The 24,807-nt window shown below is 40.6% G+C and overlaps 1 protein-coding gene across 2 annotated transcripts in view; it reads right to left on the minus strand.

Annotated features, from left to right (window-relative positions):
- Positions 1-3,222: 3,222 nt before the first annotated feature.
- The window catches only part of VPS45 (vacuolar protein sorting 45 homolog), an 82,408-nt gene continuing 60,823 nt past the window's right edge, over positions 3,223-24,807 (minus strand). The window contains exon 15 of one of the 2 annotated variants that reach the window (XM_033195250.1): positions 3,223-3,858. In XM_033195250.1, coding sequence (XP_033051141.1) covers positions 3,771-3,858 — 88 coding nt within the window. In that variant the 3' untranslated portion in view covers positions 3,223-3,770. The remainder of the gene's footprint in view (positions 3,859-24,807) is intronic. The other variant, XM_033195251.1, reaches the window with a different exon arrangement.

The following is a 24,807-nucleotide window of genomic DNA, read 5'->3' on the forward strand; positions in this document are numbered from 1 at the left end:
TGGTTTGAGTAGTGGAAGCTGTTGTGGCTTTTTCTGGTATGTCAAATGAAGGAGGGGCTCCCTCTCCAGTCCCACCTTTCCTCCTAATCCAGTGATATTCCTCTCAACTTCTTTCCATTCACCATACCAATTAATTCTACAATTTTAGACTGACACAGAACCTTATCCTTTCAAAATGCTCTTATATGTCATTTCTTTACACTTTTAGTGCCACCTTGTAAGGTATATAGATTAGGTATTAATATTTTCATTTGGAAAATGAGGAAACAGGGCATGCCAGATCAACTGACTTGCCCCAGTTTATACATCAAGTTACTGGCTAAATGGATTAGAATCCAAGCTTCCTGACTGCAGTCTCCTCTTCAGATTTTGTAACCCCCTCCCATGGGCATGAGTGTGCACACACCACCGTTCCCCAAACCATCTTGTCCCCTTCCCAATGTCTCTATTTTCTAACCCCCTGTTTAAAGAGCGATGAAAAAATAATGAGCAAATCCAGGATGTCTTCATATATGAGGAAGCAATATGTCCAGATGTACTGGTGAGGAAATAGCCTGCACGATTTTTTGAGGGTTTGCTGGACAAACACACATGAGTGGTTTAGATTTATCATTTAAATAGATTTTGATTTATGGGAAAAAAGTAATTCATCATTTGCCCCATCTTCCTCCTTTCCCAGTAGTCAACAAATATTGGGCCGCACGTGGTGGCACACGGCTGTAATCCCAGCACTTTGGGAGGCCGAGGTGGGTGGATCATTTGAGGTCAGAAGTTCAAGACCAGCCTGACCAACATGATGAAACTCCATCTTTACTAAATACAAAAAAAAAAAAAAATTAGCCAGGAGTGGTGGCACTCGCCTGTCATCCCAGCTACTTGGGAGGCTGAGGCAGGAGAATTGCTTGAACCTGGGAGGCAGAGGTTGCAGTGAGCCGAGATCGCGCCACTGCATTCCAGCCTGGGCAACAGAGTGAAACTCCATCTCAAAAATAGATAGATAGATAGATAGATAGATAGATAGATAGAACAAATATTTGAGTGCCTCCTATATGCGAGGTCCAGGGTTCCTTTCGTGCTGCATCAGATAGCTGCCAGAGCATTGTGAAACATCAGGCTGAGGGGCTAATGAAAAACCCTCCAAAGTAATTTTCAGATTCCAGAGCAGATGCATGTGGGATGCAGAACCTTCCCTGCCTGTCTACTCTCTTAAGATGTTACATAAATCTCTGGCGTCCTCTCTTTCTCTGCCCTGCTCCATCCTGTGATCTTGCCCCTACTTTCGTTCACCTGTTCTCCCTTTGTCCTGTCACTCACCCCTTTCCACTTCCTCTGGCCTATTCTTGAAGCTAATTTGTCTCACCAGGTGAACTTCATGGTACCTGAATTGGGATGTAGGTCGGACTGTTTTCCAAAGACCAATGCTTAAGTGAGAAATCTGAGAACGTATGGGTTCTTTTACACATTTTTATAGCGCTGTCTCCTCAGCGTTCCTCAGTGAGCTTGACACTACACACACATAAGCCACAGAAATCACTCTCAGTCAGTTTCTGTCTGTGGTGGAGATAAGACACTGGGAGGACCTCATGATGGGGGTACCTCCCTAAGAACATCTGAGGATAAGACGCGACTGCTAGTAGCTGTATTCTATAACAGAATATTTTATAACTTAAGGGAGAAAGGGAACTATTAGAGATAAAAACTTGTGAACTGCTTGCAAGTTTACTGGGCAGAAACTGTTATTCAAACACAGTTGTCTAAAAACAAATATCCTTGGCTTTTGTGGAGTAAATGGAACACAGAGGTTTTGACCAGGGCATTTCCACTTATGGGGGAGAGGATTATTAAAAGCATACAAGACCTTAATTAAAGTGATGTTTTTAAAGGGCACAAAAATAAAGGGCCAGTAATAATGGAATCAGCTCTGTAAATCCTACACAAAAATATGAGTCTTTGATTCTTAATAAAGAAATGCCAACTTCCGACATCAAACACCCTGATAAGTAGGGCTCATTTCTTAGACTTCTTGATATTGTCAGTTGAGTAGGCACAATGGAAGCAGATGAATAATGAGGAAAATGATATAAGGAAGGTCTCTGTTTTTGCTTTTTTAATTCCACAGCGTTATCTTGACGATAAGAAGAGAAGCGCAGATATTCCTGCTTGGAGGAGGGAGTTTTTCATATTTTAAAACACTATATAACTTGTAAAATGCTGCATTTAAAATACTCCATCCCCAAGTGCAGGCTGTCCCAAAGGCTTATAAAAAATGAAGAAGAAAAAATTACCCAAAGGGACCCACAAAAGCCAAAAACAAAAACAAAAACAAAAAAACCTTGGATTTTAGCTTGGATTTTACTTCATGAGTGCGTGTAAAGAAACAACAGCTGAGGCCGGGTGTGGTGGCTCATGCCTGTAATCCCAGCACTTTGGGAAGCCGAGGCGGGTGGATCATGAGGTCAGGAGTTCAAGACCATCCTGGCCAAGATGGTGAAACTCCATCTCTACTAAAAAAAAACCCCCCAAAAAACCCAAACAGCTGAGAGCTGGGAGGAGTGGAGAAAAGAGAGGGACAGAATGACCTTTCAGCTTTTCCCTCTATTTTTTGAACTGCTTTAGTGCAATGATTAGATGTGCAATGATTAAAATGATTAGTCCAGTCATTTTACATGTGATTCTGTACAGAAATTAATCTTATTTACTATTAGCTAAATTTTATTGATTATTGTACACCAGCGTTTTAAGCACTTTTCATGTATCATCTCATCTTATTTAATTATTATAATCCTATGAGGAAGGTTCTGTTTTATAAATGAGAAAGCTGAGCCACAAAGAGGCTAAATAACATTCCCAAAGCCATATAAATATGACATAGATTTGACCCTCGCTGTCTGATGCTAGAGAATATTTATCAACATACAAGTTTACACACACACACACACACACACACACACACACACACACCAGGGAGGGATTGTGCTTTGGTATTTTTGCTATGATGATTTGAGGATACCTTAATTTCCTGGCAATAATGATACTATCAGTTTATCCTGTTTTCAAGAGAGGTGAAATTGACACCAGAATTTATTATTTGCCTTGACATACTTTAAATATCCTTCAGGTAGAGGTAATGCCTTCATTATGTTCAGTGTGAAACCAGCTCATGTCCCACCTCATAAATTCCCAAAATTAGCCCCAAAGAAATAAAACTAAATCACTCATATCTTTTCACAAAATGGATTTTTATTGTGGTCATACATGGTTTCTCAGTGCCACAGAAAATTGCTATATAGGGACAAAAAATTTTGGATGGCTCTATAAGCCATCCATACCATATAAAGAAACATGGTAGGTTTTCAGAAATAAGTTATGCAGGAATGTGGTTAATGAAAAGCAGAAAGGGTCAAGGGAAGAGAAAGGAAGTCAAGGAATGTGGTATGTACATCAAATGATTACTTTTTAAGCCCCTCTAGGCTCTGATAATCCTTTCCCCAAGTCAGATCCCAACAAAATGCATCAATAACTGAAGTGATTGTGCTAACAGATACATAAAGACTACCGGAGAAAAGTGGGTTGAGATGGGCTCAGACTTATTGTTAGGTCAACTCTGGGAGTCTTGTGTCTGTGCCAACCACGAACCTGTGGGCTACCTGGAGATGAGTTCTAACAACCAGCACAGAACCCAAAGCTGCTCTCCAACACCTCTGGTTAGTAGGGAAAGCCTGTAGTGGGGGCGAGAGAGGAAGCCGTGCCCTTCCCCCAACCACTGTTTTTCATCTTCTGCTCGCTGACCTTGATGTGACTTGAGAGCTCTCCTTGCTTCGGCTGTGCAGTCCAGAAGCCAGAACTTCCTCTAGGAAACTGATAAGTAGTTTGAGGTTACTTGAAAGAAAAAACAAAAGCATCTCCAAAAATAGAATGTCTTGCTCTGGACAGCTAACCAGATGAAAATATATCATGAATAGTAGGCAAGAGGTACTGGTCTGACATTTGGGTATAGACTGGAAGCATCAGTTGAGCACTACAACATCCATACTGCAAGGACAGTCCTTCTGTACTCTTCCCCAGGGTCTTCATTTTGTTTTTTTTTGTAGAATTAAATTTGTAAGGTCTATTAAGACTAACATTTCAAGTTTGAAGTTTCTATTTGGGAACTCAGAATTTTTAAGGGCAAGGCCACTATATTAACTCAGTACCATGTTACATCAGCACCTGTTATCTATACTCTTTAAACTGTCTCAGAGCTTGTATGTTGTCTCTAGTTTCTTCCTTATCCAATCTACGCTCCAGAGTGGCACCAGAGTTACTTTTCTAAAATATGGATTACAGGCCAGGTGTGGTGGCTCAGGTCTGTAATCCTAGCACTTTAGAAGGCTGAGGCGGGTGGATTGCTTGAGCCCAGAAGTTCGAGACCAGCCTGGACAACAGAGCGAGACCCTGTCTCTAATTAAAAAAAAAAAAAAAACCAAATAAAACAAAATACAGATTTTATCCTGTTATATACGCTCCCCTCTTCTGCTTTAAAACCTTTCTTCTACTTACGGAAAATGTACAGTTCAAGGCCTTCCATAATGTGGCCTAATAATGAATACTTATATTCATTTTGTTCTGAGCATTTTTTAAAGCCATATGTGTATGTATATGCATATATGCCTGCAGCCCTGTCAAACAGATGCTACTATTATCCTCATTTTAAAAAAATGAAGAAGCAAAGCTATAGAGGGGAGATTAAGTGACTTGCCAAGGTCACAACAGATAGTAAGTGGCTCAGCTGGGATTCAAACCCAGGCTCTAGATTCTGTGCCTTTCAGCATCATACAATACTGCTTCCTACTTGTCTATTCCATCTCTCAGAGTACAGCCTCTATGCCATCCATGCCCAACAACTCACTGTTCCTAAACATGTCATGAGCTTTCATACTTCAAGTAGTTATTCTTACTATGTCCTGTGTTTGAAATGTAGGGCTATTCTTTCTCTGCTGAAATGGCGCGATCTCGACTCACTGCAACTTCTGCCTCCCAGGTTCAAACGATTCTCTTGCCTCAGCCTCCTGAGTAGGTGGGATTACAGGCATGCGCTACCATGCTGGCTAATTTTCGTAGTTTTAGTAGAGACAGGGGTTTCACCATGTTGGCCAGGCTGGTCTCAAACTCCTGGCTTCAAGTGATGATCTACCTGCTTCAGCCTCCTAAAGTGCTGGGATTACAAGTGTGAGCCACTGCACCTGGCAGGAACCTTTTTCTTTAAGACTAAGGATTAAAAGTCACTTTTCTGGCCAGGCATGGTCTCATTCATACATACATACATAAATACATAAATGTCACTTTTTCTGTAAAGCCCTTCCAGACCCCTCCATGCTGAACTAATTACTATTATTACTTTATCCCACTCCTATCTTAGCACTGTATAATTGTTGCCAAGATAGACTGTGAGCTTCTTGGGAGGTAGGGAGAAGTCTTACTCACCTTAGATCTCCAGGGCTTAACACAGAGATATCCAATAAAGTTATGCTGAGTAAATGAATAAAATAGCTACCCATTGGCAAGAGAGCCTTCTTTATAATATAAAAGTTATTTGGACGGATGGGTGCGATGGCTTACGCTATAATCCCAGCACTTTGGGAGGCGAAGGCGGGTGGATCGTTTGAGCCCAGGAGTTTGAGACCAGGCTGGGCAACATAGTGAAACCCAGTCTCTATAAAAAATACAAAAATTAGACAGGCGCCTGTAGTCCCAGCTACTTGGGAGGCTAAGGCAGGAGAATCGCCTGAGCCCAGGAGGCAGAGGTTGCAGTGAGCCACGATCGTGCCATTGCACTCCAGCCTGGGCGACAGGAGTGAAACCCTGTCACAACAACAACAATAACAGCAACAACAACAACGACGACAACAAAAGTTATTTGGATGCTCAGGACTCTCTCTCAGAGCAGATATTTAAAAGACAGAAGACTGGAGGAATGACCAGGTATCTTATTACCATTGTTTTGCAGTTTTAGACTGAAAGATTCTGGGCTTGGAGAATTTAAATTCCAAACTCCTTTGCAAAAGAAAAAATTGCAAAGTAGAGGGAAAGGAGTAGAAGCTAAGTTCATTTGTTTCTCTGCGGAAATACAGACATCTTTGGCCTGGCTTTTTGGCCAGTTGGACTGGAGACAATTGGAGGTCAGAAAACAAGTGTTAGGAAATGAATTGGCACTGATTTTTTTTTTTTTTTTTTTTTAACAGTAACACAACAAGTCTTGGTGACTTCTGGAAAGAATGAAATAAATGTGCCGGGAAACCCTATAGGAATTTATCAGGGGATATTTGGTTCATTTCCAGCTCTGCTACAAAGGGAAGAAATAAAGATCCTCCTCTGTATATCAACAAGACCCCACATTCTTGACTATAATGAGAACACACTTACTATTTATATTTACCAAACCTAATTTTGTTTCCTAGGACCACTGTGACTTAAAAATATATATATCTATTTGGGGACTCTGATGAGTCATTGCTCAGAATGCTTAAAAAATTATGGGGAATGAACATATTGGTAGCTGTACCCCAAATTTAGATTATGTTTAAAAACAAAAGAATAATTTTTCTTTCTAAATTCGTTTTAAATCAATCTCACTTAAAAGTAAACTCAAAAATCCCCTTCTCCTGTGGTGCCATAGTCCAGTTCAATTCAGTTCAGTTCAATCCAATTCAACAAATGTTTAATGAGTATCCATTATGAGCGAGGTGTTGAACTAGGTGTACAAATGAACACCTTAATTATGATTCCTACATTAAGGGACTCTCAGAGACAGATACACAATCACAATCCAATATGAGTATAAACAGAGGCAGTGCCAGAAACTAACAGAGTGGATTAATGCTACTGCTTTTTTTGGTTTGTGCTGTCATCAAGGGTGTTTTCCTGACTCCATGTATAGAAGGAAGGTGGGTGGAAAAAAGCAGAACCCCAACCCTGATTTTACAAAGTCAACCTTGAGAAGTCTTGAGTCACACACTGAAAAGCAAGCTTCTTCACTTAGATCGTTGGTAAGGGACTAGAGACCAACGTTTATAGGATTAAAAATATTAATTACTAAAATAATTCAGCTGAACAACTGTGTTTCTCTTCCTAAACAAAGCTACCACACTGTAACAAAACTATGTGTGTGTATGTGTATATAATTTAAGGATATGTCTTCCTCCTTTTTCACTATACTCCACAGGTAAAAATTACATGTGAATTTCTTCTACCAAAGACACCAAGGGGAATCTAGAACCTGAACAGTGGTATAATAATATATTAAAAAAATGGAACTTGTGGGGAGCAGAAAAATAGGAAAAGACTTTCAGGAAAATAATGAGAAAAACCCCAAGATATTTGCCGTAATGGAGTAATAAGCTCCTAATTACAGCCAAACACTTACTTGGAGATGTTAGGAGTATGGGAGTGGGTAAGGGAGAAGGATAAGATGAAATTTTTAATAGCTCAAAACACTGAAAACGCTCCTCACCTCTCCTTTCAACTTCCACTGCTTGCAGTTTTCAGAGCCACTGCTGTGTTTCATACTTCTTTGCTTTTGCACCTACTATTCGAAGGCTGTCCCATCCGTCTCATACTTTGTTTGGTGGAACTACGCATCTTTAAAAACCCAACTCTCACGTTATTACTCCTCTAGGAAGCTTTCCTCAGCTGCATTGCCCTCCCCTTAGAGTTACGTGCTCGTTCTTCCATATCTTGTAAATATCCTGTGTTATAATTTGTCTGTCTATATGTCTATTTTCCATGCAAGCCTATGAAGCTTTTTGGGGCACAAGGATACATGAGTACATTCTCTTTGTAAAAGTTTTAAACAGCACACATATACCTCATCTTCCTTGACCCTTCTTATCCTCATCACTTCAGAAATAACATAATTTGATCAACAAATATTTACTGTCTACTATGTGCTAGGCACCGTTCTAGAAGCTGTGAATACAGCAATGAAGAAAGTAAAACAAACAAACAAACAAACAAAAAAACCCTCTGCTCTCATGGAATTTATATTCCAATGGGAGATAAGGAAAATAAAATTAGTCATTACTAATAGTAATACAACAATAATAATGGTGTACACATATTACTATATGCAAAGTACTGTTCTAATGGACAGAAACCATTCCACTTTAAATACACACGCACACACACACGAAACACAGAGAAGTCAAGATCTTACATCTTAGAAGTGGAATTGGGATATAATCCCAGGCAATTTGGCTTCAGTTTGTTTTTTTAACTATAATGCTATACTGCCTCTTTGTAATACGTTAGATGAAGAAATACTATGGGAAAAGATAAAGCTGGTTTAAAAAAGGAGTATTGGAGATGATAGTGGTGTGAGATTTTAAAACTAGTGACTGGGCTGGGTGCGGTGGCTCACACCTGTAATCCCAGCTGTGGAGATTACTGTGGGAGGCCAAGGTGGAAGGATCACTTGAGGTCACAAGTTTGAGACCAGCTTGACCAACATGGTGAAACCCTGTCTCTACTAAAAATACGAAAATTAGCCAGGTGTGGTGGTGCATACCTATAATCTCAGCTACTTGGGAGGCTGAGGCACGAGAATAGCTTGAACCTGGGAGGCGGAGGTTGCAGTGAGCTGAGATTGTGCCACGGCACTCCAGCCTGGGTGCCAAAGCAAGACTCCATCTCAAAACAACAACAACAACAAAATAAAATAAAATAAAATAAAATAAAACAAAACAAAACAAAACAAAACTAGTGACTGGCTGCCCATGGTGGCTCACGCCTGTAATCCCAGAACTTCGGTAGGCTGAAGCAGGAGGATATTTTTAATCCTATTGCTTGAGTCCAGGAGTTCAACACCAGCCTGGGCAACATGGCAAGACCCTCTACAAAAAATTTAAAAAATTAGCTGAGCGTGGTGGTGCACACCTGTAGTCCTAGCTCCTCAGGAAGCTGAGGTGGAAGGTTCACTTGAGCTTGAGCCCAGGATTTAGAGATTGCAGTGAGCTATGATCATGCCATTGCACCCCAGCCTGGGTGACAGAGTGAGACTCTGTCTCAAAAAAAAAAAGAGAGTTCATCAATGTTAGGTAATAGCTTTTCTTGAAGAGGAATAAAATACTACCATAAAAAAATCCCCCCAAAACAAAAACAAAAACTAGTACTCAAGGAAGGCCTCCCTGAGAAACTGACATTTGAGCCAAGACCTGAATGAGGCAACAGAGCATGTATCTGGGAAAGAGCAAGTGCAAAGGGATCAAGGCTCTGTATGTTTAGGGAAAAGAAAGAAGGTTAGTGTGGCTAGAGTGAAGTGAATAAGGTGTTGGATGGTAAGAGGTGAGATTGGAGAGGTAAGGAATGGGTAGGGCTATAAGGAGAGATCATGTAAGGCCTGGCATGTCATTGTAAGAATTGTGGTTTTTACTTTGGGTAAGATGAGAGACATCTGGAGGGTTCTGCAAAAAAAATGTGACATACCCTGAATGACACATTTTCACAAGATCACCCTACTACTATATTGAGAAGGGGGTGTTGGGGGACAAGTGTAAAGCAGCTGCAGTAATCCCAGTAGGAAGTGATGGTGGCATGGACCAGAGCAGTATTGGTGAAAGGGCATTAGATTCTGGGTGTATTTTGAAGGTAAAGCTCTCAGGACTTACTGATAAGTCAGGATGTAGGTGTGAGAGAAAGAGGAGATTCAAGAAAATGCCAAGTTTTTTTTTTTTTTGCCTAAGCAACTAAAGGAATGGATGTGCCACTGAGGTGGGAAGTCGGAGGGAGGATTATGTGAGGAAGAAAGATCAGAAGTTTGGTTTTGATCACGTTAAGTATGAATATTTATTAGATGTTCAAGTAGAGATGTCAAAAAGACAGTGGATATGCAAGTCCAGAGTTTGGGGGAGAAGTTTGGTCAAGAAACACTGGTTCTCAATGGGGTGAGGAGGAGTGTGATTTTACTCTCGGGACATTTGGCAGAGTCTGGAGATGTTTTTCTCCTTGTCATAACTGGTGGAGTGCTGCTGGTATCTCAAGGGTATAGGCCAGGAATGTTGCTGAACATCTATAATGCAAAGGACAGTCCTCACAACAACAGATTATCTGCCTCCAAATAGCAATAGTGAAATTCAGGACTAGAAATATAAATCTGGGAGTTAGTAGTGGAGACAGAATTTAAAGCCATGAGACTGAATGAGATGGCCAAGGGAGTTGGTGGCCAAGTCCCAGGGATTCCAAAAACAGGAGAAACAGCAAACGAGACAGAGAAGGAATGGCTAGTGAGGTAGGAGGACCAAGACAGTATAGCTCCTGGAAGCTAAGTGATAACAATGACCAGTCTGCGCAACATAGCGATACTGTATCTCTCTTTTTTTTAAAAACAGAAGTGGAGGAACTGTGTCAGATGCTGCTGATAGGTCAAGCAAAATGAAGACTGAAAGTTGACTCTATGTTTAGCTATGTGGAGGTCCCTAGGGACCCTGACAAGATTTTGGAGTGATGGACGTGAAGGCCTGAATGCAGTAGTTGAGGAGAATATGTGGGTTTAAGAGAGTATGTGAGGGAAGGAATTAGAGACAGTGAGTATAAACAACTCTTGGATAATTTTCCTATGAAAGAGAACAGAGAAATGAGATGGAGCCTAAAAAGAGTAAGGGGATTAAGAGAGGGCTTTTAAAGATGCAGAACATAGCAGGGTATTTCAAACTGATTTTTTTTTTTTTTTGGGAGACAGAGTCTTACTCTGTCGCCTAGGCTGGAGTGCAGTGGCACAATCTCGGCTCACTGCAACCTCCACTTTCCGGGTTAAGCAATTCTCCTGCCTCAGCCTCCTGGGTAGCTGGGACTACAGGGATACGCTGCCACACCTGGCTAATTTTTTGTATTTTAGTAGAGACAGGGTTTCACTGTGTTGCCCAGGCTGGTCTTGAACTCCTGAGCTCAGGCAATCTGCCCACCTTGGCCTCCCAAAGTGCTAGGATTACAGGCGTGAGCCATCGTGCCTGGCATAACAGGATATTTCTATGCTTCTATGAATAATCCAATAGATAGGAAAAAAACGATTTGGGAAAGAAAGGGGAGCGAGTTTGGAGTGATATCCCGGTGTAGGTGAGGTGGATGGGCTCTGGTGCCCAAGTGGAAGAGCTAGCCCCAGCTAGGAGCATTCATCCCCTATGACAGGACAGAAGGCAGCGGGTTTTCTCCCTTCTAATTATCTTCTAATGGTTTGTCTTACTAGTTAGTGCACATCTTGAGTATTACCTTCTTCATTCTTAGTATAAAATGGATGAATTGTTTGCTGAATGAACACGATTCAGATACAGATTTTTAACAGAAGACCCCAGCTTAAATGTCACCTAGTATGCTAAACTTTTTCTAAATATCCAACAGCAGTTTTATCAGGAGCAAGGGAATAGGTTGGCATTCAAAATCTACGACTGAGGCTGGGCTCACACCTGTAATTCCAGCACTTTGGGAGGTCAAAGCAGGTGCATCACTTTGAGCTCAGGAGCTTGAGACCAGCCTGGGAAACATGGTGAATCCCCGTCTCTACTAAAAAAATACAAAAATTAGCTGGGTGTGGTGGTGTGCACCTGTGGTCCCAGCTATTTGGGAGGCTCAGGCTGGAGAATCGCTTGAACCTGGGAGGTGAAGGCTGCAGTGAGCCGAGATGGCACCACTGCACTCCAGCCTGGGTGGATAGGCTGTCTCAAAACAAACAAATCTACATCTGGAAATGCCAGGAATCTCACACAAAGAGATCATCCTGCCCCTCACGTTTAATGAATAATGAAGAACTTCTCATTATTTCTCAAATGTGGTATACCTTTTTTTTAAATTTTATTTTAATCTTGCTCCTGTCCTTAGTCATGCTTTTCCTCAGCCTTGACTGCTTTTTCTTCCTATGGAAATCCTACCAATCCTTTATGGTCTAGTTCAAAAACCACCTCCTCTGTGAGGCATTTCCTAGTTACTCTGTCAGAATTAATTATTTATATTTAGGATACATTTTATTTAACTTCTGTACATGAACACTTTTCAATTTTTTTTTTTTTTTGAGGTAAGTTTTGCTCTCGTTGTCCAGGCTGGAGTGCAGTGGCGCGATCTTGGCTTGCTGCAACCCCCACCTCCTGAGTTCAAGCAATTCTCCTGCCTCAGCCTCCTGAATAGCTGGGATTACAGGAGTCCACCACCATGCCCACCACCATCATGCCTGTAATACCAGTACATTGGGAAGCCGAGGTAGGCAGATCACAAGAGGTCAGGAGTTCAAAACCAGCCTGGCCAACATGGAGAAACCCCGTTTCTACTAAAAATACAAAAATTAGCCGGATGAGATTTCATGTGCCTGTAGTCCCAGCTACCTGGGGGGTGAGGCAGAATTGCTTGAACCTAGGAGACGGAGGTTGCAGTGAGCTGAGATCATACCACTGTACTCTAGCCTGGGCGACAGAGTGAGACTCAGTCTCAAACAAAAAAACCAAAAATAAGCAAATGAATTTATGAGTCCTAAGGGTGTAGTCCCGATTGGTATACCAGCTTACATCTTTCTTCGAGTTCCAGTATTTTGTTTTAAAAATGCGTAATTGGACAGGCACGGTGGCTCATGACTGTAATCCCAGCACTTTGGGAGGCCGAGGAGGGTGGATCACCTGAGGTCAGGAGTTTGAGACAAGCCTGGCCAACATGGTGAAACCCCGTCTCTACTAAAAAAAAATACAAAAATTAGCCAGGTATGGTGGTGGGCACCTGTAATCCCAGCTATTGGGGAGGCTAAGGCTGGAGAATCACTTGAATCTGGGAGGTGGAGGTTGCAGTGAGCCGAGATCGCGCCATTGTACTCCAGCATGGGTGACAGGAGCAAGACTCTGTCATAAAAAAAAAATAAAAATAAAAAATAAAAATGCATAATTTTACATTATTTTTCATAAAAGGACCTTTTAAATTTTGACATAAACGTATTTTAAGGTACTTATCAGTTAAATTTTTTAATTCTACCCCTGAACATCCCCCCAATTATAAGAGACTGGGCACTTCAAAAGATGTGTCATATTTATTTTGTGCCATTAGTCTTTGAGACTAATCATATCCTAATATGAATAATACAGAATTTGTTTGACTCCTTCACTGAACCATAAGATCATTGAAAACAGGGACGTTTTATTTATGTTTGCATTTCAGTTCCTGCCTTGAATAGTAAAGGCAGCCACTCAATAAATATACTCCTTAATGTTCCCAAACAATATAATCAAAATATTCTGTCAATATTCTTAGCTCACATTTCCTTGTTTCTCCTTGAGAGGAGCAATAGTAATAATGAAAAATGTAACAAAAAACCTCATGTCTATGGACAGGTGAATGGAAAAGTAAACTGTGGTATATTCACATAATGGAATGTTACACAGCACTGAAAAATGATTGAGGTTACATGCAACAATATAGATGAATCTTAGAAGCAACGTTTAATGAAAACAGTATGATACCATCTTTATAAAGCTCAAAAACAAGCAAAACTAAACAATGTGTTATTTAGAAATACATAGATAAGTGCTAAAAACACTACCTTCTTCCACCAAAGCAAGGGAATTAAATACAAAATCTAGGATAGCACTTACCTGTTGTAGGGAGATAAGGGATGTAATTGGAGAGGAACACATGGATACATCTATGTTACTGTCAATTTTCTAGTCCTTGGGTTAGGTGAAAGGCTCAAGCGTATTTATTATATTATGCTTTCTAACTTACATGCTACATATATTTTATCAAATATTATATTAAAATACAATTAAAAAACACAAAAGTGGAGTGGGTTTCTTTACCCTAGATTTTCTCAGAATCTTTAATATGCTAATGTGAGTTTTGACTTTTCAAGAGAAGGACAGAGTGTTTTCCAAACTTAGTTGGCTATAGAACCCTTTTTAAAATGGAATACCTATCAATATCTCCTCTAATAAATTTCCTGTATAATAAGCCTTGGAATACACTGAATTAAAGTATAAGATATTTCCTTGATTTTAACTAATTCCACTGGGGTTACTTTACCCTATGACACCTTCTTACAAATGATGTAATTGCCTATTAAAAAATGTAGCTATTCCTTCCCAGTTCCCTCCTTAGTACTGGCCACCTGATTTATGAAACAAAACAAAACAAAACAAAGAAGCAAACAGGAACCCTTGGAACTAGTTCCTCTCTCATTGAAAAGAAACAGCAAAAAAGCAAACAATGAGATTCTGCATGGATCTAGCATTGTTTGTGTCATTCACTGGAATATCATGCGAAGAGAAAGAAAAAAATTACCCTCATCATCCACAGGGTAAAAAATGGACTCTTCAAGGACAGAACTCAGAGGTCTGAAAGGTTGTTATCATCTGAGAATACAGAGGTCTGAAAGGTAGTTACTGTCTGAGAATAAAAAGAGGTGTAGATGTGTGGGAACATTCAAGCCCACATCAATTTGTCAGAACAACCACAACTACAGGGACAGCATGGTGAACGCTATTAAAAAATGCAAGAAACAAAGCCCCAAATAACCCAGCTGTAGCAACCATGAATGCTGAAGACTCTTTGCATGTCTTTATTTTTTTGAGATGGAGTCTCGCTCTGTTGCCCAGGCTGGAGTGCAGCCCCAGTTCAAAAGATTCTCCTGCCTCAGCCTTCCGAACAGCTGGGATTACAGGTGCCCACCACCATGCCCAGCTAATTTTTGTATTTTTTTTTTTTTTAGTAGAGACGGGGTTTCACCATGTTGGCCAGGCTGGTCTTGAACTCCTGGAACTCCTGGCCTCAGACGATCCACACACCTCAGCCTCCAAAAGTACTGGGATTACAGGCATCAGACACCATGCCTAGCCTGTGTCTTTTAATTTTAGAGGTACTGACTCTGGGGGGCCCCAAAGGAGAAATTTTAAGTGAACACAAATGGAAATGGAACTACTAAAAATTTTTCTTCTCATACACTGCAAAGTCATCTGACATCAGACTATCTTCATAGCACATTTTATCACTGCCTCAGTATATTCCCACTTGGAATAACAGTATAATTCTGCCCTTGAATTATGGTAAAGTAAAGGTTTTTAAGATAACTTATTTGGAAGTAAGGGTGATGACAGAGATGGTGATGATGAATATCCTAAGTCTGTTTTACTTCATCTCCCCTAAATGTAGCAGTAATAACAGCAACAGCAGGTAACATCCATTGAGTGCTTACCCTCTGCCAGATCACCTCTAAGCATTTTACAAATATTAATCATCTAATCATCACAACAATGGTATGAAGGGGCTATTAATACCTCCATTTTACAGCTGAAAAAGCTGAGGCAGAAAGAGGCTAAATGATTTGTCTCAGATCATACAAGTGAATATGTGTCAAAACTAGAATTTAAACAAGGTAGTCTGGCACTAAAGCCCTGTTATGCTACACTGCTTCTTACAAGACCAAAGGGTACCAAAAGGTGATTTATATGTAACAGGTTCCACTTAGGCTCGGAAGCTCTAATGATAATCCTAGTGAAAGAACATATGTCCTGAAGGATGCATCATTCATTTGGGGAAGATAATACTGTACAGTTTCGTCAGAGGAATGCAACTCAGGGCTGTGTTGAATATAATCAACTGGACACTTTATTATTTAAATAATTCCAGTGGCATCAAATTGATGACTCTTGAAAATCGGTAGAACATTTTAATATTTTTTGATCGTAAAAACAGAAATATAGATAATACTGGAAATAATGAAGTAAATGGGTCACTTCTGTCTCATTATACAGAGTCAGGCATGTTTGAGCTTTTCCTTACATTTTTAACTTTTTAGTTTTACATAAGTCCTGAAACAAATATGCAAATCTGTATTGGATCTTCCGCATGACACAAAAAGGCATATCTTACAAACTTGTAAGAGAGAATAACTTTTTCCCATAACTCAACATTCTGGCTGCAGGAAACAGACCCATTCAAAGTAGCTTATGCAAAAGAAAAATGATTATTATATGGCATTGACAGGGCAGGGGTATCTGCCACTGACTCAATGTAAGATCATTGCTTCATAAAACCCTGGAATCTGGAACTGGAAGGCTGCTTTGAAACTAGGTAACATGTACCTTGCTGACTCTTGCTTCCATTTCTTTCTCATTTATTTATTGGTCTCTTCTTTAAGCTTCACACTGTTAATCTGTTTCTTCCTTCTTTCTCTGCATCTGGGTTGAAGTAAACCGCTTTTTAACCAATCTGCTCCATACACATTGATAATTTTTATTTATTATACTTATTGAGACATAGTCTTGCTCTGTCACACAGGCTGGAGTGCAGTGGCGTGATCATAGCTCACTGTAACCTTTAACACCTGGGCTCAAGTGATCTTCCTCCCTCAGTCTCCCAAGCAGCTGAGACTGCAGGTGCATGCCACCATGTGTGGCTAAAAAAACAATTTTTTTTTTTTTTTTGTAGAGACAAAAAAAGAGTCTGGGCTTTGTTGCCCAGATTGGTCTCGAATTCCTGGCCTCAAGCGATTCTCCTGTCTCGACCTCTGAAAGCATCGGGATTATAGGCATGTGCCACTGTGCCTAGCTGATAATTTTAAAATTTTATTTATTTTTATTTTTTTGAGATGGAGTTTTGTTCTTGTTGCCCAGGCTGGAGTGCAATGGCACAATCTTGGCTCACTGCAACCTCTGCCTCCCAGGTTCAAGCGATGATTCTCCTGCCTCAGCTTCCTGAGTAGCTGGATTACAGGTGCCCACCACCATGCCCAGCTAATTCTTGTATTTACAGCAGAGATGGGGTTTCACCATGTTGGCCAGGCTGGTCTCGAACTCCTGACCTCAGACAATCCACCTGCCTCAGCTTCCCAAAGTTTTGGGATTACAAGTGTGAGCCACCGTGCCCAGCCTACATTTTATTTTTAAGAATCAGCAGCAGCTAACCTCAGGGTTCGCAAGGCATGATGTTAAGGTATAAACACACTATTATGTGTATATACTATACAGGTATAATACAATTTTTCTGGCTGGCAGTTTAGTAATTTTGCATCTTAAAAATGTTTACACCTGGGCCGGGCGTGGTGGCTCAAGCCTATAATCCCAGCACTTTGGGAGGCCAAGACGGGAGGATCAAGAGGTCAGGAGATCGAGACCATCCTGGCTAACACGGTGAAATCCCGTCTCTACTAAAAAATACAAAAACTAGCCGGGTGCGGTGGCGGGCGCCTGTAGTCCCAGCTACTCGGGAGGCTGAAGCAGGAGAATGGCGTGAACCCGGGAGGCGGAGCTTGCAGTGAGCTGAGATCCGGCCACTGTACTCCAGCCTGGGTGACAGCGAGACTCCGTCTCAAAAAAAAAAAAAAAAAAAAAAAAAAAATGTTTACACCTTCTGATGCCTCACCAACATTGCCAGCAGTGTATGGAATCCAGCATCACACAAATCTGAGCTTGAGTTCCATCTCTGTATTTCCCTGCTATATGACTTAAGGCAAATTACTTAATTTCTCTATGTTCCTGTTTCTTCATTTAAATATTGGGATCATAATCTCACTTCTTGGATCATGAAGGTTAAATGAGATAATATATGTAATGAAGTCAACCAACTGTCTGGCACATAGTATATATTCAATTATTATTATTCCAAGTCAACAATTAAATAAGTGTTTAAAGATGTATGTAAAATGATGTTTATTACAGTACTGTTTGTAAGAGTGAAAAACTGCAAACAATATCAAACAACATTTGTTTTGCTCACCACTATATTCTAGTCTCCAGATAGCCCCTATAATATAGCAGGTGCTCAATAAGTATTTGTTGAATGAACATAAAATTGAGGATTGATTAAATTGTGGTACACTTAAACAACAGAATATAATTCAGTTATTAAAAATGATATAGATAAGCATTTTCATTGAAAGCATATATAGACTATGTTTCCTTTTATTTAAAAATATATGAGGGCTAGGCCTGGTGTGATGGCTTATGCCTGTAATCTAAGCACTTCGGGAGGCTGAGGCAGGCAGATCACTTGAGCCCAGGAGTTTGAGACCAGCCTGGGCTGTAACATGGTGAAACCCTCTCTCTACAAAAAATATAAAAATTAGTTGGGCACGGTGATACATGTGTAGTCCTAGCTACTCGGGAGGATGGCTTAAGCCTGGGAGGAGGAGGTTGTAGTGAGCCAAGATCGCGTCACTGCACTCCAGCCTGGCAACAGAGCAAGACCTTGTCTCTCAAAAAAAAAAAAAAAAAGTGTGTGTATATTAGATATAGCTATATATGTGTTCTAGGCACAGTGGCTCATGCCTCTAATCCCAGCACTTTGGGAGGCCAAGGCTGCAGGATCTCTTAAGGCCAGGAGTTCAATACCAGACTGGGCAACATATTTGAGACTCTGTCTCAAATAAACAAATAGATAGATAGATTAGATAGACAGATAGCCAGGCTTGGTGGCCCATAGTCCTAGCTACTTGGGAGGCTGAGGTGGGAGGACTGCTTGAGCCCAAGAGTTTGAGGTTACAGTGAACTATGATCACACCTCTGCACTCCAGCCTGGGTGACAGAACAAGACCCCATCTTAAAAAAAAAAAAAAAAAAAAAAAAATTGGCTAGGCGTGGTGGCTCATACTTGTAATCCCAGCACTTTGGGAGGTTGAGGCAGGTGGATCACTTGACGTCAGGAGTTTGAGACCAGCCTGGCCAACATGGTGAAATCTGTCTCTACTAAAACTACAAAAATTAGGTGGTTGTGGTGGTGCATGCCTATAGTCCCAGCTACTTGGGAGGCTGAGGCAGGAGAATCGCTTGAACCCAGGAGGCGGGTGTTGCAGTGAGCTGAGATGGCGCCACTGCACTCCAGCCTGGGCGACAGAGCGAGACTCCATCTCAGATAAACAAATAAATAAATACATAAAATTAAAAAAATGTGTATACATTCATAGTGAAAGATCTAAAAGGCTGACAACATTCCCTATGGTGGCAGTATGGCTATTTTTTTTTTTTTTTTTTTTTTTTGCTTAGCTGTATTAATTTTTTTTTCCTACAAGAATTAGATATTGATTTTGTAATGAAAAGCTATTTTTCTTTTTTAAATTTCTTTTTCATGCACAATTCAGAGGTAAAATGAAAAGCTATTTTTTAATTAAAAAATATATGTTACAGTGCACAAATAAATTAGAATCAGGGGACACGCCTAAATTTGAATCCTGGGTTAAATTCAGCTTTAAAAAAGGCATCTTATTAGAGTTGTTCATTTATGTTTATTTTCCCATTAGACATTGAAATTCTTAAAGATACAGAACAGGTTTTCATCTTTCTAATACTGTGCACAGAACATTACACATCATCAGCACTCAATAAATGATTGCCAGTGACAGGCGATACACTCCATCACAACTCTTCTTTTTTTCTGAGATAGAGTTACGTTCTTGTCACCCAGGCTGGAGTGCAATGGCGCGATCTTGACTTACCGCAACCTCCACCTCCCAGGTTCAAGCGATTCTCCTGCCTCAGCCTCTTTAGTAGCTGAGATTACGGGCATGTGCCACCATACCTGGCTAATTTTGTATTTTTAGTAGAGACAGGGTTTCTCCATGTTGGTCAGGCTGGTCTTGGACTCCCGACCTCAGGTGATCCGCCCGCATTGGCCTCCCAAAGTGCTGGGATTACAGGTGTGAGCCACTGCGCCTGGCATTCCATCACAACTCTTGCAATGATGTCTAATCCTTTGGTCACTGGAGGAAAATAAGCTGCCAAAGAAAATCTCTTGGCCGGGCACAGTGGCTCACACCTGTAATCCCAGCACTTTGGGAGGTTGAAGTGGGCAGATCACGAGGTCAGGAGACTGAGACCATCCTGGCTAACACGGTGAAACCCTGTCTCTACTAAAAATACAAAAAAATTAGCCGGGCATGGTGGCACGCGCCTGTAGTCCCAGCTACTTGGGAGTCTGTGGCAGGAGAATCGCTTGAACCCGGGAGGCGGAGGTTGCAGTGAGCCAAGATCACGCCACTGCACTCCAGCCTGGGCGACAGAGTGAGACTCTGTCTCACACACACACACACAACACACACACACACATAAACACACACACACACACACACACAAAGAAAGAACATCTCTTTGGGACAGTTTCAAAACTTATCCTGAAATGTCTGTAGTGAAAAAGTCCCCTCTGCGTTCTCTCCCCTTTGAAATGCAAATTCTGTCATAGTATCCTAATTTTTCTGTAAATAATTCAGAGATTGAACCTACTGGTGGTTACAGGAGAAGGTCCAAGTTTCTAGTGTTACTTGTTTAGGAGGAAATCTATAAAGTACCTGTTGATAACATGAATTGGCCCCCTACCAGCCTCAAACTTATGTATAAAAATTCAAGATGCCAACTATTTTCTAGGCCCGTAGCTGTATTCACTACAAAAAGTATTAATTTCACTTACTCCATGTCAAAGTTAAATTATTATCAACACTTAGGCATCATTTCAGATAGTTATGAAACTAAAAGCTTCCACTAATTAATCAAGTTAATTTTTTTTTTTTTTTTTGAGGCAAGGGTCCCATTCTGTTACCCAGGTTGGAGTGCAGTGATGCGATGTTGACTCACTGCAACCTTTGCCTCCTGGGCTCAAGCGATCCTGCCACCTTAGCCTCCCAAGTAGCTGGGACCACAGGCACACACTACCATGCCCAGCTATTTTTTTTGTATTTTTGGTAGAGACAGGGTCTCACCATGTTGTCCAGGTTGGTCTCGAACTCCTGAGCTCAAGCAATCTGCCTGCCTTGGCCTCCCAAAGTGTGGGATTATAGGTGTGAGCCACCGTGCCTGGCCAAGTTAGTCATTTTTATTCAAAGAGCAACACTGTCTCTTAAATCTCATTTTAAATCATCATTGAATGATAAAATTCTTAAAATAAAAGTAAATGATTCCTCAGTTCTATATTATTTTTTCCCCAGCTTTGGTTTACAATATTTCTTAGTAGATTGAAAGTTTCACATATCATCCATTTGATAAAAACATATTTTGCCTATCTTATAGGTGACATTATAAACAAAGGATTTAAAAAATCATAGCTAGATAAATATTCCAAAATATTATTTCAACTGAGCGCTTAGATGCTCATACTGGAAACAGACTGTGCCCAATTCCAGCTTTACCACTTATTAGCTTCATGAGTTTGGGCAAGGTACTTAACTTCCGTCTACCTTGATTTCCTCATCTGAAAAAGGAAGTTGATGACAATTATAAAAAAAATGGCTGGGTGTGGTGGCTCACACCAGTAATCCCAGCAATTTGGGAGGCTGAGGTGGGAGGATTGTTTGAGCCCAGGAGTTTGAGACCAGTCTGGACAACATAGCAAGACCCTGTCTCTAGAAAAATATAAAAAAGTTAGCACCTGTAGTCCAAGCTACTTGCGAGGCTGAAGTGGTAGGATTGCTTGAACCCAGATCAATGTTGCAGTGAACTGTGTTTGTGCCACTGCACTCCAGCCTGGGTAACAGAGTGAGACCCTGTTTCAAAAAAAAAAAAAAAAAAAGAAATCTGCTTCATTGAGTCATTATGAGAATTGACAAAATTAAATGGATAAAGCAGTGCAAGCCACAAATGTTCTCGTGGCCACATTAAAAAAGTAACATGAAACAGGTAAAATTAATTTTAGTAGTATATTTTATTTAACCCATATATCCAAAATATTATCTTTCAGGATGTAATCAACTTTAAAAAATTACTGAGATATTTTACATTTTGCTGTACTGTCTTTAAAACCTGGTGTTTTAAACTTGTAGCATACCTCAAATTAGACTAGCTACATTTCAAAGGCTTAATACCTACATGTGGCTACAGACTACCTTACTGGACAACACAGGTATAAAATATTCAAACAGTATCTAGCACATAGTATGTGCTAAATAAGTTTTAGTTCTTAGTATCATCATACCCCTTGCTTTAGGAATTGTAATAGACCATTGTTCCTTAAAGTGTGTGACTCACAACATCAGTTGACATCAGGTGGTTCTGGGGCATGGCATTAAACAACACTGAATTATGCAGTGAGAAACTATTCCATTTTAAATTATCTTTTTTATCTTTCTGAACATTTGAAGGAGAAAATGTCAGTTTTCTGGTAGGACAGTGCCTTGTCCTACCTGTAGCTAGGACTACAGATGTGTACCACGATGCCTGGCTAATTTTAAAGTTTTTTGTAGAGATGGAGGCTCACCATGTTGCCCAGGCTGTTCTTGAACCCCTGGCCTCAAGTGATCCTCCCAATTTAGCCTCCAAAAGTGCTGGGATTACAGGCATAAGCTACTCCGCTCAGCTACATTTAAAATTTTTTTATTGAGATATAACCCACAGACAACAAAATTCACTGATTATCAAGGATGCTGTTTGATGAGTTTGCCAAATATATCCAGTTGTATAACCAACTTCTCAATCAAGATACAGAACATTTCCATCACTTGAGCAAGAGCTTCTTAAAAATCAAAAACAGGCTGGGTATGGTGGCTCACGCCTGTAATCCCAGCACTTTGGGAGGCCGAGATGGGTGGATCACGAGGTCAGGAGATCAATACCATCCTGGCTAACATGGTGAAACCCTGTTTCTACTAAAAACATAAAAAAAATTAGCCGGGCATGGTGGCGGGTGCCTGTAGTCCCAGCTACTTGGGAGGCAGAGGCAGGAGAATGGCGTGAACCTGGGAGGCGGAGCTTGCAGTGAGCCGGGATGGCACCACTGCACTCTAGCCTGGGTGACAGAGCAAGACGCTGTCTCAAAACAAAACAAAACAAAACAAAAAACAAAAAACCCAACAACAAAAGCCATGAAATTAATCCCATATCTTAGAACATATAATGCTAAATTGCTTTCCAGGAAAGTTATACTAATTTATCTTTCTACTGGCAATATTTCAGACGGCCTCACTATACATTTATCTTAAACCTTTGTCCCCACTGAGATGGGGACAAAGTTTTATCAGTATATAAGATGTTTATTGAAGCATTATTTATATTAAAAATGTAAGCTTGGCCAGGGACAGTGGCTCATGCCTATAATCCCACCACTTTGGGAGTCCGAGGTGGGTGGATCACAAGGTCAGGAGTTCAAGACCAGTCTGGCCAAGATGGTGAAACCTCATCTCTACTAAAAAATACAAAAATTAGCTGGGTGTGGTGGCAGGTGCCTGTAATCCCAGCTACTCGGGAGGCTGAGGCAGAGAATTCCTTGAATCTGGAAGGTGGAGGTTGCAGTGAGCTGAGATTGCATCACTGCACTCTAGCCTGGGCAACAGAGCGAGACTCCGTCTCAAAAAAAAATTAAATAAAAAATAAAAAAAGAATAAAAAAGTAAACTTGCAGCTAAATATGCTGGTGAAAAAAATGTAAACAACCTAAATGTCCAATGGTAATAGTTAAATAAACACCCATCCTTAAAAATAAAATTATATAGCCATTAAGATTGTTTTAAAGACTTTTTAGTAACATGGGAAAATGTTCTCAATATGATTAAAAGAAAAAAACTGTATAGATCTTATGTTAAAAACAAAACATAAACAAAATTCTAAAACCTTTGGTTAAAAAAATATTAGAAGGGGCTGGGCACAGTGGCTCATGCTTATAATCCCAGCACTTTGGGAGGCCAAGGCAGGCAGATTACTTGAGGTCAGGAGTTCAAGACCAGCCTGGCCAACATGGTGAAACTCTCTCTCTACTAAAAATACAAAAAAAAAAACAAAAACAAACACAAAAAAAACTAGCCAGGCATGATTGTGCAGGCTTGTAGTCCCAGCTACTTGGGAGGCTGAGGCATGAGAATTGCTTAAACCCAGGAGGTGGAGGGGTTGGAGTGAGGTGGGATCGCGCCACTGCACTCCAGCCTGGGTGACAGGGCGAGACTCTGTCTCAAAAAAAAAAAAAAAAAAGCCAACATATTAACAGTGATTAGCTCTGAGTTGTGGTATATGAATGATTTTTACTTTTATAATTCTTTTTTTTCCCCAAGACAGAGTCTTGCTCTCTCACCCAGGCTGGAGTGCAGTGGTGTGATCTTGGCTTACTGCAACCTCTGCCTCCCAGGTTCAATTCTGTCTCAGCCTCCTGAGTAGCTGGGACTACATGTGTGAGTCACCAGGCCTGGCTAATTTTTGTATTTTTAGTAGAGACGGGGTTTCACCATGTTGGTCAGGCTGGTCTCGAACTCCTGATCTCGTGATCCACCCGCCTTGGCCTCCCAAAGTGCTGGGATTACAGGAGTGAGCCACCGTGCCCGGCTTTACTTTCTTTTAACAATGAGCATGAATTACTTGGTCAAGGGGAATGCCTATTTTCCTTGATCTGTTTGCCAGCACTATCTGTCTTTGCTGCTTATGGGGAAAATAATTGAAAATGGGATCATTAATTATTCTGCAAGTTTATAGCTAATGAGGGCTTAGTTGAATCTAGTAGTATGACAAAGAATGTACTATGAACAGTAATTATTATTGGCTTAAAAGGGAATCTGGCAGTGAGAGAAGTGTTGCTCTTGTGCCATCTTCTCGCAGGATATGTCTTTTCTATTTGTCAAAAGTTTTAAGAAGTACTGGAGACTAAATAAAGTTCAGGTAGTGCTCAAGCAATGGCAGCACTGTTGGCTAATGAATTAACCTAGCCACCCTTTTCCCCTCTACTTCTATCCTGAATCCCATGAAGACAGGGATTTTGCCTATTACGATAACAATTTCATCTATATGGATTAGGTTCTTGACCTCTCAGCTCACACAGCTAACTTAAAGGTGTCAATTGCTGCTGGCAGGGACTAGAACTCTTTAATATTGATTGACTTGTGAAGTGATAAGGCAGGCCAGCTCAAAATCCAAAC

The sequence above is a fragment of the Trachypithecus francoisi genome, unplaced genomic scaffold (genome assembly GCF_009764315.1).
Source record: "Trachypithecus francoisi isolate TF-2019V2 unplaced genomic scaffold, Tfra_2.0 Lachesis_group5, whole genome shotgun sequence".
Lineage (NCBI taxonomy): Eukaryota > Metazoa > Chordata > Mammalia > Primates > Cercopithecidae > Trachypithecus > Trachypithecus francoisi.